Source organism: Pongo pygmaeus, chromosome 6 (assembly GCF_028885625.2).
Source record: "Pongo pygmaeus isolate AG05252 chromosome 6, NHGRI_mPonPyg2-v2.0_pri, whole genome shotgun sequence".
Classification (NCBI taxonomy): domain Eukaryota; kingdom Metazoa; phylum Chordata; class Mammalia; order Primates; family Hominidae; genus Pongo; species Pongo pygmaeus.
In genome coordinates this window covers 103,805,946-103,823,938 of record NC_072379.2, presented here as the reverse complement: position 1 = coordinate 103,823,938, position 17,993 = coordinate 103,805,946, and the positions used below count along the sequence as shown (strand labels likewise).

At 47.3% G+C, this 17,993-nt stretch overlaps 1 protein-coding gene across 5 annotated transcripts in view; it reads left to right on the top strand.

Annotated features, from left to right (window-relative positions):
* Nucleotides 1-2,662: 2,662 nt before the first annotated feature.
* PUS7 (pseudouridine synthase 7) overlaps nt 2,663-17,993 on the top strand; it is a 65,249-nt gene continuing 49,918 nt past the window's right edge. The window contains exons 1-2 of one of the 5 annotated variants that reach the window (XM_054494815.2): nt 2,663-2,900; nt 16,337-16,766. In XM_054494815.2, coding sequence (XP_054350790.1) covers nt 16,369-16,766 — 398 coding nt within the window. In that variant the 5' untranslated portion in view covers nt 2,663-2,900; nt 16,337-16,368. The remainder of the gene's footprint in view (nt 2,901-16,336; nt 16,767-17,993) is intronic. The other 4 variants (XM_054494816.2, XM_063668426.1, XM_063668425.1 and 1 more) reach the window with 4 other exon arrangements.

Genomic DNA, 17,993 nt, shown 5'->3' with positions numbered 1-17,993 from the left:
ACTAATTTTATTACTGTCTTATATAATTTTGCCTTTTTTAGAATGTCATTTTGTCATTTAGTTGGATTCATATAGTGAGTGTCCTTTTCAGGTTTTTTGTTGTTGTTGTTGTTTTCTAGACAGAGTCTTACTCTGTCACTCAGGCTGGAGTGCAATAGCATGATCCCGACTCAGCCCAACCTCCACCTCCCAGGTTCAAGCAATTCTCCTGCCTCAGCCTCCCGCATAGCTGGGATTACAGGTGTGTGCCACCACACCTGGCTAATTTTTTGTATTTTTGGTAGAGATGGGGTTTCACAGTGTTGGCCAGGCTGGTCTCGAACTCCTGACCTCAAGTGATCCACCTGCCTCAGCCTCACAAAATGCTGTGATTACAGGCCTGAGTCACCATGCCTGGCCCAGATTGGTTTCTTTCACTTAGTAATATGCGTTTAAGGCCAGGCATGGTGGCTTACGCCTGTAATCCCAGCACTCTGGGAGGCCGAGGTGGGCGGATCACCTTGTCTATTTAGATCTCAGAATAAATAAATAAATAAAATAAAAAATATTCATTTACGTTTCCTCCATGTCTTTTCATGGCTTGCTAAGATCATTTCTTTTTGGCGCCAAATAATATTCCATTGTTTGGATACAGCACAGTTTATTCAGCTACTGAAGGACATCTTGGTCTTTTTTTTTGAGACGGAGTCTCACTCTGTCACCCAGGTTGGAGTTTAGTGGCATGATCTCGGCTCACCACAACCTCTGCCTCCTGGGTTCAAGCAATTTTCTGCCTCAGCCTCCTGAGTAGCTGGGATTACAGGTGCCCACCATCACGCCTGGCTGATTTTTGCATTTTTAGTAGAGATGGGGGTTTCACCATCTTGGCCAGGCTGGTCTTGAACTCCTGACATCGTGATCTGCCCACCCCGGGCTCCCAAAGTGCTGGAATTACAGGCGTAAGCCACCATACCCGGCCTGTCCTTAAGTTTTGGCAATTATGAATAATGCAGCTATAAACATACATGTGCAGGTTTTTGTGTGAACATAGTTTTCAATTTTAGGTAAATATCAAGGAGTGTAATTGCTGAATTGTATCCATTGTATGGTAATATATATTTCTTTTTTTTTTTTTTTGAGACAGAGTTTCCATCTTGTTGCCCAAGCTACACTGCAATGGTGCGATCTCGGCTCACTGCAACCTCCGCCTCCTGGGTTCAAGCGATTCTCCTGCCTCAGCCTCCCAAGTAGCTGGGATTACAGGCCGGTGCCACCACATCTGGGTAATTTTTTGTATTTTTAGTAGAGACGGGGTTTCATCATGTTGGCCAGGCTGGTCTCGAACTCCTGACCTTGTGATCCGCCCACCTCGGTCTCCCAAAGTGCTGGGATTACAGGCGTGAGCCACTGCGCCCAGCTGGTAATAGTATATTTCATTGTGTAAAAAACAAAAACAAATTGGGCAGGGCATGGTGGCTCATGCCTATAATCCCAGCACTTTGGGAGGCCTAGGCAGGCAAATCACTTGAGGTCAGGAGTTCAAGGCCAACAGGCAAAAACCCTGTCAAAAAAATTAGTCTGGCATGATGTCAAGCACTTGTAGGCCCAGCTACTCGGTAGGCTGATGCAGGAGAATCGCTTGAACCCTGCAACAGAGTGAGACTCTCTCTCAAACAAAACAAAACAGAAAAACTATTAGAGGCTGGGCGCGGTGGCTCACGCCTGTAATCCCAGCACAGAGGCTGAGGCGGGCGGATCACGAAGTCAAGAGTTCGAGACCAGCCTGGCCAACATAGTGAAACCCCGGACTCTACTAAAAATACAAAAAATAAGCCGGGCATGGTGGCGTGCGCCAGTAATCCCAGCTACTCGGGAGGCTGAGGCAGGAGAATCGCTTGAACCCGGGAGACGGAGGTTGCAGTGAGCCGCGATCGCGCCATTGCACTCCAGCCTGGGCGACAGAGCAAGACTCCGTCTCAAAAAACAAACAAACAAAAAACAAAAAAACTATTAGAGCCTGGGCAATATAGTGAAATCTTGTTTCTACCTCCCACCCCCCAAAAAATTAGCCTGGGTTTGGTGGGATGCACCTGTTGTCCCAGCTACTAAGCATACTGAAATGGGAGGACTGCTTGAGCCTGGGACGTCGAGGCTGCAGTGAACTGTGTTCGCGCCACCGCACTCCAGCCTGTGCGACAGAGCGAGACTCTGTCAAAACCAAATCAAAACAAAACAAAAAAACCTGTGATCCGGTTTCTTGAAGCAGATCCTATGGCAAGCCATCAAGCCAGAGCGGTAAGAAGTAGGAAGATGGTGCTTTTAGATCCGCTACATTCCCAGGATCAAATGTAGAACAATATTTAGTCCCTAAAGTGATTCTCTTTCCATTATTGTTAACTGCGTGGTCGGTGCAACGTGAAAGGGCCACAACTATGTGAAGGAAACACTTCTTAGAATATAACGCCAAAGGAGGCAATCGCTGCCTTAGACTTCCTAAAGATCTAAAGAACTCTTAGATGCTTGGTGAAATCGCTCTCTGCCGCAGGTGCGACTCAGGCGCGGTCGCGAGGAAGGTCCGGTGTGAGCGCGCGCAGGCTGGGAGTACGCGTTCGGGTGCTCTCTGGCTCGCAGGCCGCTCCGAGGGGGTGGGCCAGGGGCGGGGCCGGCGGCAGGGAGCGGACTCCGCCCCCGGGGCGGGTCCAGCCAGGCCGCGGCGCGTCGCTGCGCCGCACGTGTGCGAGCCCGGCCGCCGGTGAGTCGGCTGGAGCGTATCTGGTCCTCGGCGCGGAACGCTCTGCCTATTCCTGTCCGCCCTAACCGCTGGCTCATCCAAGTGGCCTTCGCCGCTCTCCTGCGTCCCACCCAGAGCGCTGGCCACCTCGCCGCCCGGCCCACGCCGCGCCCGCGCTCCCAGGCTCCGGGTAAGTGCGCGGCCTCCCCGCGGCCGCTGGGGCTCCTCGGCTAGCTCCCCGGCCTGGCCCTGGCCCCAGCCCCAGCCCCAGGGCCCCGCCCCAAGAGGCAGTGCGGACTGGGAAGGCGGCCCTGCAGTGGTCAGAGCCCGCGGCGCCTCCATTATGGATCGCGCCCGCGGGAGCACAGTTGGAACCCGGCGGGTCCTGCGCTTCGGCGGTGCAGGCGCCGCTCTCCGCTCCCCGCTCCCCTCTACCCGGCCCGTCGTCCGGAGGCGCCGCGCCCGAGCGCTCCCCTCCTCCCCGCGCGGCGCTGTCCGCCGGGGGCCCCCTTCCCACTGCTCCCTTTCTTTGCCCCGGACGCTCCCTAAACTCTTGTCCCTCCGTCAGAGGAACACTGGTCCTGAAGCCCTTCACGGTGCCACTGCTTCACCGCGCCTGCTTTCTGTGCGTCCAGCCCACGTGTTCCACCCCTGTGTCCTGCGTCGTCACTCACTGGGAGCCTACTAGGCGCCACGCGGGCTCTGGGGACTGATTGCTTTGTATGCATTTCCCAGAGTAGGAGTGGACGGGCTGCAGACTCAGAGTGCTTTCTCCAGCCCTCAAGCTGGGTGAATGATTAACGAGTGGATGGAGGTGCTGCTGTGCAAGCTGAAATTCGAGTCCTCGTCAGCCCTGCGCAGAGGGGTTTAGAAGCACACCTTCGTTGCCTGCCGAGTAGGGTTGGCAAAGAGTTTAGTTTTTCAAATATTTGGTCCCGTCAGACCACTTTTTTTTTCCATTCCAAAAATAAAGGTTTACTAAGGTTCCCCCCCATCCCCAAGCCTCTAATCATCTATGAAATGACTATGCCCTATTGGCCTGGGGGAGCCTGGACTATTGAGGGATCTGTCGAAAATCAGACTGTACAACACTATTGAAAAGGGGATGGTTAGGCAATTATTATGTTCAATCATTAGGAAAGTAGCCAACAGTACGTACTTAACAACTCCTTGTGAACATGTTTTTGGTTTTTTTATTTTTATTTTTTTGAGACAGAATTTTGCTCTTGTTGCCCAGGCTGGAGTGCAGTGGCGTGATCATGGCTCACTGCAGCCTTGAACTCCTGGGCTCAAGCAATCCTCCCGTCTCAGCCTCCCAAGTAGCTGGGACTATAGGCATGTGCCACCACACAGGGTCTCGCTGTGTTGCCCAGCCTGGCCTCAAACTCCTGACCTTAAGCAGTCCTCCTGCTTTGACCTCCCAAAGTGCTGGAATTACAGGCTTGAGCCACCACACTCGGCCTTCAACGTATCTTTGTTTATTGATTTCTTTTTTTTAGACGGAGTCTCGCTCCATCAGCCAGGCTGGAGTGCAGTGGCACGATCTTGGCTCACTGCAACCTCCGCCTCCTAGGTTGAAGCGATTCTCCTGCCTCAGCCTCCAGAGTAGCTGGGATTACACGTGCACGCCACCACACCCAGCTAATTTTTGTATTTTTAGTCGAAATGGGGTTTCACCATGTTGGCCAGGCTGGTCTTGAACTTCAGACTTCGGGTGATCCACCCGCCTCAGCCTTTCGAAGTGCTGGGATTACAGGCGTGTGCCACCACACTCGGCCTTGAACATGTCTTTTGATAGAGGCAGAAGCATGCATGTACTGTATTAATGAAACAGCATTTTTCCTGACCTAGGAGAGAGAGAGAACAATCCAGCTGGTCATACTGTCGACTGAGTTTGCTCCTGTTTCAGGTCCTTTACACGTGCTGTTCGGGCTGCCTGGAGTTCTCACACACATCTTTTCCTGTCTGGTTCTTCCTTGTCTTTGCTCAGAAGTCTCCTCCTTAGACGAGGCATCACTGAAGAACACCCCTCTTACTCTCAGCCCCTTACCCTGCTTTAATTCTTTGGAGCTTGCATGTCCTGAGATTAATTTTATTTTGTTCTCAGATATATTCTCAAATACACTGTAAGCTACGTGAGGACATGAAATGGTATTACCCTTTTCTTCCAGTGCCTACAACAATGCCAGACACATAGGACACTTGCTCAATAAATATTTGCAGAATGAATGACCCTCATAGATTTAATGATTTTGCATATTAGAATGCAGTGTGTCTGCTGGGCCGGTGACATCATGCCTGTAATCCCAGCACTCTGGGAGGCCGAGGTGGGCAGCTCATTTGAGGTCAGGTCAGTAGTTCGAGACCATCCTGGCCAACATGGCGAAACCCCCACTCTACTAAAAATACAAAAATTAGCTGGATGTGGTAATTTTAGCCCACGCCTGTAATCCCAGCTACTCAGGAGGCTGAGGTAGGAGAATCGCCGGAACCCTGAAAGCAGAGATTGCAGTGAGCCGAGATTGCACCACTGCACTCCAGCCTGGGAGACAGAAGAAAACTCCATCTCGAAAAAAAAAAAAAATTTAGTGTGTTCTCTGTGCTCTGGCCCTAAAGAAAATGCTCACTATTGTGAGAGCTATAGAGATTACTGATAATTTGCAGGGGATGGAGGAAAGATGTATTTAAAAAGTGAAAGTTGTGGATAGTTTTGAAATATAATGATAGAATTAAGACTAATGGCTGTTTTTGTAGGCTGGGCGCGGTGGCTCAGGCCTATAATCCCAGCCCTTTGGGAGACCGAGGCGGGCGAATCATGAGGTCAGGAGTTCGAGACAATGTTGGATAACACGGTGAAACCCCATCTCTACTAAAAATACAAAAAATTAGCCTGGCGTTGTGGCGGGCACCTGTAATCCCAGCTACTCACGAGACTGAGGCAGGAGAATCTCGTGTACCGGGGAGGCAGAGGTTACAGTGAGCCGAGATTGCGCCACTGCACTCCAGCCTGGGCAACAGAGTGAGACTCCTTCTCAAAAAATATATAAAATAAAATTTAAAAAAAAATAATTAAAGAAAAGACTAATGGCTGTTTTTCTGATGTTTATTTTGGAGGAATTAATTAATAAGGGACTGTTTGGCCTGGGCAGTGGTGTACACCTGTAATCCCAGCTGAGGCAGGGTAGATCACTTGAGCTCAGGAGTTTGAGACTAGTGGGCAACATGGCAAAACCCTGTCTCTGCAAAAAATACAAAAATTAACTGGGCGTGGTGGCACATGCCTGTAGTCCCAGTTACTCGGGTGGCTGAAGTGGGAGGATCGCTTGAGCTGGGAGGTCAAGGCTGCATTGAGCCAAGATCACGCCACTGCACTCCAGCCTGGGTGACAGAGTGAGACCCTGTCTCCATAAATAAATGAGCCGAGATCACGCCACTGCACTCCAGCCTGGGTGACAGAGTGAGACCCTGTCTCAAAAATAAATAAATAAATAAATGAGCCGAGATCATGCCACTGCACTCCAGCCTGGGTGACAGAGTGAGACCCTGTCTCAAAAATAAATAAATAAACAAGAGACTGTTGTTAGTGTTGTATTAAAATTTTGAAAATGCTGAAAAAGGATTTTATTTATTTATTTTTTGAGACACGTTCTCTCTGTCACCCAGGCTGAAGTGTAGTGGCACCATCACGGCTTACTGCAGCCTCGACCTCCTGGGCGCAATGGATCCTCCCACCTCAGCCTCGCAAGTAGCTGGGACTACAGGTGCATGCCACCTTGACCGGCTTATTTTTATTTATTTATTTTTTGAGACAGAGTCTCCCTCTGTTGCCCAGGCTGGAGTGCAGTGGCGCAATCTCGACTCACTGCAACCTCCACCTCCCCAGTTCAAGTGATTCTCCTGTCTCAGCCTCCCGAGTAGCTGGGATTACAGGGGCGCACCACCATGCATGGCTAATTTTTGTATTTTTAGTAGAAATGGGGTTTTGCCATGCTGGCCAGGCTGATCTCGAACTCTTGACCTTGTGATCTGCCCACCTCGGCCTTCCAAAGTGCTGGGATTACAGGCGTGAGACACCACACCCAGCTGCCTGGCTAATTTTTTAATTTTTTGCAGAGACATGGTCCCACTATGTTGTCCATGCTGGTCTCAAACTCCTGGTCTCATAACTTACTACAGCCTTAAACTGGTCTCACACAATCCTCCTGCCTCAGCCGCCCTGTTAGCTGGGACTACATGCACACATGCCTAGCTAAGAGTACTTTTTTTTTTTTTTTTGCGACGGAGTCTCGCTGTCGCCTAGGCTGGAGTGCAGTGGCGCGATCTCGGCTCACTGCAGGCTCTGCCCCCTGGGGTTCACGCCATTCTCCTGCCTCAGCCTCCCTCGTAGCTGGAACTACAGGCACCCACCACCTCGCCCGGCTAATTTTTTGTATTTTTAGTAGAGATGGGGTTTCACTGTGTTAGCCAGGATGGTCTCGATCCCCTGACCTCATGATCCGCCCACCTCGGCCTCCCAAAGTACTGGGATTACAGGCGTGAGCCACCGCGCCTGGCCCAAGAGTACTTCTTAAAGCTTAGTTGGTGAATCTAGTATTTTAATGAAAAGGGTTTTAAAATACTGTTAAAATTATAGTATTTCTAGTCTCGGTTGTCTCATTTGGAGTGCAGAGGAAACAAAAAACATTATTTTAGCATTTCCTCCAAAGAAATATGAAGGATTGGCTGGCCGTGGTGGCTCATGCCTGTGATCTCAGCACTTTGGGAGGCCGAGGCAGGCAGATCACCTGAGGTCAGGAGTTCAAGACCAGCCTGGCCAACATGGTGGAAACCCATCTCTACTAAAAATACAAAAATTAGCCGGGCATGGTGGCGCATGCCTGTACGTACTCTCAGCTACTTGGGAGGCTGAGGCGGGAGGATCACTTGAACCCAGGAGGTGGAGGTTGCAGTGAGCAGAGATCACACCACTGTACTCCAGCCTGGGTAACAGAGTAAGAATCCATCGCCAAAAAAAAAAAAAGAAAAAGAAATGTGAAGGATTTTAAGTTTTGGGGAAAGTATCAGAGGAGTTCATTCTCTTCCTGGTTGTAACATCAGGCTTCCGGTCTATGGAGTTTTACTTGACAATTAAGATACCATCATTACTATCGTGGATAGTGTATTTGTGCAGCATGTTTTCTTAAAATTTTTTCTTTTAAATATGTCAAAAACGCATAAAACTGCCCTCTCCCCCCTTTTCACATCTGGTAACTTTATATCTTCATTCAAGGTAGAATGCTTGGGCTTTCCTGACTGCAAAACTGATTTCCTTGGGCCTCTCACCTTGGGGTAGTCAGGCTTGTTTTATCTTTCCAATTTAATTCTCTCAGACCTCTTCTGTGTTCATAAGATCACCTCTCTCTCCTCTCCCCAACCCTCAATTTAAAAATTACATTCCAGTCCGGGTGTGGTGGCTCACACCTGTAATCCCAGCACTTTGGGAGGTCGAGGTGGATGGATCACCTGAGATCAGGAGTTCAAGACCAGCCTGACCAACATGGTGAAACTCCGTCTCTACTAAAAATACAAAAATTAGCTGGGCGTGGTGGCGGGTATCTGTAATCCCAGCTACTCAGGAAGCTGAGGCAGGAGAATCACTTGAACCCGGGAGGTGGAGGTTGCTGTGAGCTGAGATCAGCCGAGATCGCGCCATTGCACTCCAGCCTGGGCAACAAGAGCAAAACTCCGTCTCAAAAAAAAATTCCATTTCAGCTTCCCTTTCACGTAGTTCCTGCTTGTGAAAATGACACTTGTTTGAGTTTTGCCTTTCCTAGTCCAGAACTTTGAACAGTTCTTCTAGTAAATATGCTCTCAGCTTTTAGGCCTATAGGACAGAACTTAGAAAAATATATATTAAGTGATTTAAAAATCGTTGGTACTATATATACTTTAATAATTAATTTGGGCCGGGCACGGTGGCTCACGCCTGTAATCCCAGCACTTTGGGAGGCCAATGTGGGTGGATCACTTGAGGCCAGGAGTTTCGGACCAGCCTGGCCAACCTGGTAAAACCTCATATCTACTAAAAATACAAAAATTAGGCCAGGCGCGGTGGCTCACGCCTGTAATCCCAGCACTTTACAAGGCTGAGGTGGGCGGATCACCAGGTCAGGAGTTCGAGACCAGCCTGACCAACATGGTGAAACCCCGTCTCTAGTAAAAATACAAAACATTAGCTGGGCTTGGTGGCACACACCTGTAATCCCAGCTACTCAGGAGGCTGAGGCAGGAGAATCGTTTGAACCCAGGAAGCAGAGGTTGCAATGAGCCAAGAACATGCCACTGCACTCCAGCCTGGGCAACAGAGTGAGACTCTGCCTCAAAATAAATAAACAAACAAACAAACAAATAAATAAATAAAATAAAATAAAATAAAATACAGAAGTTAGCCAGGCCCAGCTACTCAGGAGGCTGAGGCGTGAGAATTGCTTGAACTCAGGAGTTGGAGGTTGCAGTGAGCTGAGATTGTGCCACTGCACTCCAGCCTGGGTGACAGCAAGACTCTGTGTCAAAAAAAAAAAATTATTTTGTCTATGATAGGGCCATTGACTTAAACAATGAAAAATGTAATTTCATTTGAAATTTAAAAGTGAGTTTAGTTAATGATCTTGTCTTTGCAGTTAGATATATCAAGAAAAAGAGATCAGACAAATGTCCACAAATATCAAGAAAAAGACTGGCAACCTAAAGGCCTGTTGTCAACCTAAAATAATCAAGAGCGTCAGAATCTAGTATAAAGAGAACTATTCAAGTGCAAAGTTTGAGGGTGTCCCACCTGGAAACCCCAGTTCTAAAAAAATGGAGTCAAAGTTCTGAAGTAGGGAAGTTTAGGTTTTATATAGGCAGAGACAGGAGTTTTTAGCAGGATTACAACATTTTTCATACAGGGTTGGCACATAGTTACAGCAATTTGATTGGTTATAGGCAGTGTTTCTTTTTGGGGAGAGTACATTGGGGAAGATGTAATAGTTATGGGTTTTCTGTCATATGGTTTAAGCATAAGCAGGACACCAAAGGGAAAGTTCTTCTCTAACAAGGGTCATTAATTAAGAATTTTTAGTCATCGTAGGCCGGGTGCAGTGGCTCACGCCTGTAATCTCAGCACTTTGGGAGGCCAAGGCAGGCAGATCACAAGGTCAGGAGATCGAGACCATCCTGGCTAACACAGTGAAACCCAGTCTCAACTAAAAATACAAAGAATTAGCCGGGCGTGGTGGCAGGCACCTGTAGTCCCAGCTACTCGGGAGGCTGAGGCAGGAGAATGGTGTGAGCCCGGGAGGCGGAGCTTGCAGTGAGCTGAGATTGCGCCACTGCACTCCAGCCTGGGGCACAAAGCGAGACTCCATCTCAAAAAAAAATAATAATAATAATTTTTAGTCATTGTATGGAACAGGAAAAATGAAAGTGAGCTAATTTATAATCTGAGAAACAAATTGTAACCATATGTGACTCAGATCATAGTCACATCTCTCTCAAGTCTTAAAAAGTGTTTTGGGGATTCCAACAGCTTTTAGATTCTGTTTCTTTTCTTTTCTTTTTTTTTTTTTTTTTGAGACGGAGTCTCTCTCTGTCACCCAGGCTGGAGTGCAGTGGCGCGATCTCAGCTCACTGCAAGCTCCGCCTCCCGGGTTCACGCCATTCTCCTGCCTCAGCCTCCGGAGTAGCTGGGACTACAGGCGCCCGTCACCACGCCCAGCTAATTTTTTGTATTTTTAGTAGAGATGGGGTTTCACCATGTTGGACAGGATGGTCTCGATGTCTTGACCTGGTGATCCACCTGCCTTAGCCTCCCAAAGTGCTGGGATTACAGGCGTGAGCTACTGTGCCCAGCCAGCTTTTTTTCTTTTTTTAAACTCCTCCAGACACAACAACAATACAGTTCAGCTGTGTAAATCATCCATAATAACTATTAAGGACTAACAGTTGAGTAAGAGGAGCTATTACAGACCTTTGGCCAAGTCATCATATTTTACTTTTACAGAGAAAGAAACAGGTTCGAGAGGTTAAGTCACCCACTTAGTAAATGGCAAAACCTAGATCTGGCTCCAAGATTGTTGAGAGGGGGAGGCCCGATGTTTTTTCTGCATAAGGAGAGGAGGTGAATATTTTGCTGACTGTGAAGTCCCTGTGCCAAGCTGTGTGAATGGCTGTTATTGGCCACTCTTTCTTCCTTACTGAGAGTTCTGGCTTCTGGAAGGGCATCAGGATCTCCTGGTAGAGCTGTGATGCCAGCTGGGAAGCCTGTATGGTCATTGGGGAGCCATTGCAGGTTTTTGGTAAGGGCATGTGTGACACAATGTGATGAGTGCCCACAGGTCATCTCCACTGGGATGTCTCCCCAGGTACCTGCAACACCACAGGACTATGGGTGGGCTCATCTTCTTCCAACACCTGCTCTTCTTTCTGGGGCCCTCATATCAGGAAGACCACCACTGTCCTCTCAGTTCCCCAGGGATGGAAACTCGAGTTATCCTGGAGTATTTCCCCTTTTCTCCCACATTTGTCACCTTCTCCTGTCCCTGCTACTACTTCCTAAATGTTCTTGAAAGTTGCCTTTTTCTGTCTCCCTTGCTTCAGCCTTAGATCAGATTATATTAATTTCTTGCCTAGATTACAGCTGTACCCTCTTACCTGGTCTTCCAGCCTAACCCCAGTTTCTCTTCAAAGGGGTGCCACAGAATCTTTCTAAATTACAAATTCAGTGCTAAATTACAAAACGTGGTTTTCAGGTTGTGACTCCTTCCTTGTAGCCTCATGTGGCCTCTGCCCCCTCCCAAGCTGTAACCCCAGACCCTCCTTGTATGTCTAACCCCCACAGTGGGCGATGAGTTCTTTTGCTCTTCCAGCACTCTGTGAGCTCCCACGCCCCCATGCCTTTGCACATGCTGTACCTGTGACCCCAAATGCCCTTCTCCTGCTTTTCCATCCTCTTCCTTATGCCACAAAATTTGGCCCAGGCATTGTAGTCTTTGGTTAGGTTTTGTCTTCGGCGTGTTCTCCCAGTCCTTATGTAAGCCCTGGTCCATTTTTGTCTCCTTCATTTGTACAAAACCTCTGAGGGTAGTTTTGTTGCTGTAAGGTGAGAGCGAAATTGTATCAGCATTTCATAAACCAGCGTTCTTTTTTTGACTACACCTGTTCAGGACAAAGAGTAAGTGCTTTCTTCTTTGAATTAGGGATACTTTTCTGTAACTACAGTTGTGGTCTACTTCTATTCCAGTTTCAGTTTCTTCCATTTTCTGTATTTAATTTCTTGTCTTTCAAAGGAATTTTTTTTTTTGAGACGGAATCTCCCTCTGTCACCCAGGCTGGAGTGCAGTGGTGCAATCCCGACTCACTGCAACCTCCGCCTCCCAGGTTCAAGCAATTCTCCTGCCTCAGCCTACTTAGTAGCTGGGATTACAGGCGCCCACCACCACGCCTTGATAATTTTTTGTATTTTTAGTAGAGATGGGGTTTTATCATGTTGATCAGGCTGGTCTCGAACTCCTGACCTTGTGATCCACCCGCCTCAGCCTCCCAAAGTGTTGGGATTACAGGCGTAAGCCACTGCACCAGGCCACCAGAAATTGTTTTAACTGCCATTTTTTTCAATCCCTTCTCTCCTATTTTTTGTAGCTGTCATAATACTTTTTTGTTTTGTTTTGTTTGTTTTGTTTTGTTTGAGATGGAGACTCGCTCTGTCGCCTAGGCTGGAGCGCAGTGGCGTGATCTTGACTCAGTGCAACCTCTGCCTCCTGGGTTCAAACGATTCTCCTGCCTCAGCCTCTCAAGCAGCTGAGATTACAGGTGTGTGCCCTCACACCCAGCTAATCTTTGTATTTTTACTAGAGAGGGGTTTCACCGTGTTGGCCAAGCTGGTCTCGAACTTCTGACCTCAGGGGATCCACCCACCTCAGCCTCCCAAAGTGCTGAGATTTCAGGCGTGAGCCACGCACCTGGCCTGAGCCACAGTGCCCAACCACTTTTTTTTTTTTTTTTAATGAAAATTTATTCTTAAATGTACAACAGGCTCCAAGACCATACTTCAAGTAGCTATAGGTGGCAAAAGATGTTATGGCAGGGAATACAGATGTTTAAACAGGAATGGGGCCAGGCGCGGTGGCTCACGCCTGTAATCTCAGCACTTTGGGAGGCCAAGGCAGGCAAATCATGAGGTCAGGAGTTCGAGACTAGCCTGGCCAACATGGTGAAACCCCATCTCTACTAAAAACACAAAAAATAAGCTGGGCATAGTGGCGGGCATGCCTGTAATCCCAGCTACTTGGGAGCCTGAGGCAGGAGAATATCTTGAACCCAGGAGTCGGAGGTTGCAGTTGAGCCGAGACCGCACCACCACTGCACTCCAGGCCTAGATGACAGAGTGAGACTCCATCTCAAAAAAAAAAAAAAAAAAGGAATGGAACCAAGGGTCACCTTTGCCTCAAGTACAAGGAACGGCTGGCTTTTTGTTGGATTTCTTAATACCACCTGTGACCAGGGGGCCCTTCCCTGTTGCTTTTAGCCCAGGGAGTTTCTTCTACTCCTCTTTTATTCTATTTGAAAGGCTTGTCTTCCTTGTCCATCTCCTTGGCCACTTCCTGAACTATTTTAGGGGCTCCTTGACACCTGTGAACCACGCAAGCACACTGTCCCTATGGTCCCAGCTCACTTACCCTCCCGTCATAATCCTTTTTTGCTTTTACTTTTTGCATGTACTTGTTTTTTGATTTTCTTTTTGTTCGTGATTTTGGACAACAGGGTAAGATCAAATATGGATTCTTAAAATTTAGTTAATCGGCCAGGCACGGTGGCTCACGCCTGTAATCCCAGCACTTTGGGAGGCCGAGGCGGGCAGATCACAAGGTCAGGAGATTGAGACCATCATGGCTAACACGGTGAAACCCCACCTCTACTAAAAAATACAAAAAATTTGCCGGGCGTGGTGGCGGGTACCTGTAGTCTGAGCTACTTGGGAGGCGGAGGCAGGAGAATGGCGTGAACCCGGGAGGTGGAACTTGCAGTGAGCCAAGATCGTGTCACTGCACTCCAGCCTGGGCAACAGAGCGAGACTCTGTCTCAAAAATAAATAAATAAATAAATAAATAAATAAATAAAATTTAGTTAATCCTCATTGTTATTTTGCTGTAGATGCTTATATAGGTGACTTTCTTGTTAACCATGCCTTGGAGAACTAGCATATTTATTTTCTGCTCATTTGCTTTATTTATGGATATGTTTACTAGGTTCATCAGTATGTTACCTTCAGCATCTTGTACGTAATTAACATAGAAAAAGTTTTTATCCTTATTTTACCAAGAGTATCAAATTAGGCCAGACAGGGTGGCTCATGCCTGAAATCCCAGCACTTTGAGAGCCCAGTGTCGGGAGATCACTTGAGGTCAGGAGTTCGAGAGCCCCCTGGCCAACATGGTGAACCCCTGTCTCTACCAAAAATTATAAAGATTAGCCAGGCGTGGTGGTACACGCCTGTGATCCCAGCCACCCGGGAGGCTGAGGTAGGAGGATGGCTTGAGCCCAGGAGGTGGAGGTTGCAGTGAGCCGAGATCATGCCACTGCTCTCAAGCCTGGGCAACAGAGTGAGACCCTGTCTCAAAAAAAAATTAAAATTTGCCATTTTAACCACATGTACAGTTCAGTAGTGTTAAGTGTATTCACATTGTTAGGCAATCACTATCCGGAACTTTTCATCTTGCAGAACTATATCTCTATACCACCTGTATGACACCTCCCACTCCTTTTTTTTAATGTGGTATGACATAGGTATGGCTTTCATGTCAGTAAGCGTGGTTATACAATATTTTATTTTATTATTATTATTATTTTTTTGAGATGGAGTTTTGCTCTTGTTGCCCAGGTTGGAGTGCAAAGGCGCAATTTCGGCTCACCACAACCTCCACTTCCTGGTTTCAAGTTATTCTCCTTCCTCAGTCTCCCGAGTAGCTGGGATTACAGGCATGTGCCACCATGCCTGGCTAATTTTGTATTTTTAGTAGAGACGGAATTTCTCCATGTTGATCAGGCTGGTCTCAAACTCCCGACCTCAGGTGATCTGCCTGCCTCAGCCTCCCAAAGTATTGGGATTACAGGTGTGAGCCACCGATCCCGGCCACAATATTTAATCAGTTTTTTGAAAGGATAATACATATACATCAAACGAGCTTCAAATGATTACAACCATGTTATTGAGTGAGAACAGCAAATTTCCCACCTCCGTCCCCAGCCACCACTTCTAGACCCTGTCCTAGAGGTAACCACCTTTCCCAGTTTCTTGTCAATGTTGCTACGTATTGTTCAGTTTATGTACCCAAGTTTCATTGCTCTTAATGTTTTGCTAATATAAAAGCACTGTGGCCAGGCAGGGTGGCTCACACCTATATTCCCAACACTTTGGGAAGCCAAAGTGAGACATTGCTTGAGCCCAGGAGTTCAAGACCAGACTGAGCAATAATAGCGAGACCTAGTCTTTACAGAAAAATAAATATAAAAAAACTAGCCAGTCTTGGTGGCATGCTGCTGTAGTCCCAGCTACTGGCGAGGCTGAGGCAGGAGGATCGCTTGAGCCCAGGAGTTGGAGTTTGCAGTGAGCTGTGATCATGCCACTGCACACCAGACTGGGTGAAAGAGCCAGACCTTGTCACTGAAAAAAAGAAAAAAGTATGGAGATGAATATCCTTAGAGCTAAAACTTGATTATTTCTTAATTATTTTCTTAAGATAAATCCCTAAAAGTAGTATTACCGGGTCAAAGAGCATACATATTTTTAAGGCTTGTGATGATGCACACTGTCAAATTCCATGCAGAAGTGTTATGCCAGTTTTCTGTCCCACAAAAAGTGTATGCCAACATCAGAAAGAATTACTTCTATAAATGATTTTTAGGATCGTATGAACAACATTAACTATGCCTTTATCTGCTGAAACCAACTTCTTTCCTTTTTTTTTTTTTTGAGATGGAGTCTTGCTCTGGTCCCCCAGGCTGGAGTGCAGTGGCACAATCTCGGCTCACTGCAAGCTCCGCCTCCCAGGTTCAAGCGATTCTCCTGCCTCAGCCTCTTGAGTAGCTGGGATTACAGGCGCCCACCACCACGCCCAGCTAGTTTTTTTTCTATTTTTAGTAGAGATGGGGTTTCACCATGTTGGCCAGGCTGGTCTTGAACTCCTGACCTTGTGATCCACCCACCTCGGCCTCCCAAAGTGCTGGGATTACAGGTATGAGCCACCGTGCCTGACCTTTTTTTTTTTTTTTTTTTTTTTTTTTAAGACGATGTCTCACTCTGTCGCCCAGGCTGGAGTGCAGTGGCACAATCTCAACTCACTGCAACTTCTGCCTCCCGGGTTCAAGCAGTTCCCCTGCCTCAGCCTCCCAAGAGCTGGGACTATAGGCGCCTGCCACCCATGCCCAACTAATTTTTAGTAGAGACAAGGTTTCGCCATGTTGGCCAGGCTGGTCTTGAACTCCTGACCTCAAGTGATCTGCCTACCTTAACCTCCCCCAAAATACTGGGATTACAGGTGTGAGCCACCCCGCCCGGCCTGAAACCAGCTTTTATATAGGTGTTTGTTACTTTCTACTCTTTCCTAACAGGTTTTCTTAAATGTTTTCTTGGAGCCTTAAAGATGGAGATGACAGAAATGACTGGTGTGTCGCTGAAACGTGGGGCACTGGTTGTCGAAGATAATGACAGTGGAGTCCCAGTTGAGGAGACAAAAAAACAGAAGCTGTCGGAATGCAGTCTAACCGAAGGTCAAGATGGGCTACAGAATGACTTTCTGTCCATCAGTGAAGACGTGCCTGGGCCTCCTGACACTGTCAGTACTGGGAAAGGTGGAAAGAATTCTGAGGCTCAGTTGGAAGATGAGGAAGAGGAGGAGGAAGATGGACTTTCAGAGGAGTGCGAGGAGGAGGAATCAGAGAGTTTTGCAGACATGATGAAGCATGGACTCACTGAGGCTGACGTAGGCATCACCAAGTTTGTGAGTTCTCATCAAGGGTTCTCGGGAATCTTAAAAGAAAGGTACATTTAGTTTATGTATAAAGTTATTTTGATTGTATTAGGTTTCTTCTTTAGAAAGAAATTAGCTTTATATTCTTCCACTTAGCTTTCTATCTCCGAGGATTGTTTATACTACTGATCAAAAGGAATAGGATGAAGGAAACCTGCCTGAATAAATAGCCTTGGATTTTTAAATTTTAATTAATTAATTTTTTCCCTTTTTTTGAGAGAGGGTCTCACTGTGTCACCCAGGCTGGCATGCAGTGGCATGATCATGCCTCAAATAAATTCATTCACCAGGCACAGTGGCTTACGCCTGTTATCCCAGCACTTTGGGAGGCCAAGGCGGGCGGATCACTTGAGGTCAGGAGTTTGAGACCAGCCTGGCCAACATGGTGAAAGCACATCTATACTAAAAATACGAAAATTAGCCGGGCGTGGTGATGGGCACCTGTAATCCCAGCTGCTCGGGAGGCTGAGGCAGGAGAATCACTTGAACCTGGGAGGTGGAGGTTGCAGTGAGCCGAGATTGCACCACTGCATTCCAGCCTGGATGACAGAGCAAGACTCCGTCTCAAAAAATAAGTAAATGAATAAATTCATTTAAATGGTTTCAGGTTTTCTCCTGAGTTTGTTTTATAATCTTAAACTCTTTTTTCATTTGAATGTGCCACAACTATGGTAGAGGAAGGTAGTCTTTGGAGCCAGGTGGATCCCAGTGTGAAGTTCACTACTTAGTAGTTACTTAGCCTCTCTGAACCTCAGCATCCTCATTTAAAAAGTGGATCAGGCCAGACACGGTGGCTAATGCCTGTGATCCCAGCACTTTGGGAGGCCGAGGCGGGCAGATCACTTGAGGTCAGGAGTTTGAGACCAGCCTGGGCAACATGGCGAAACTGTGTCTCTACTAATAATACAAAAATTAGCCTGGTGTGGTGGCACGCGCCTGTAATCCCAGCTACTCGGTAGGCTGAGGCAGGAGAATCACTTGAACCCAGGAGGTGGAGGTTGCAGTGAGCCAAGATCAAGCCACTGCACTCCAGCCTGGGCAACAGAGCAAGACTCTGTCTCAAAAAAAATAATAGTAATAAAATAAAATTTAAAAATGGATCATATTACCACATTGGGGTTGTTGAGGATTTTGAATAATGCATGTAAAATATTTAACATAAAGGTAAGCTTCAGGCTAGTTCATGGTAGACTTACTGGGTTCTGATTCAATTAACCATATAGCATATTTTGTGATTT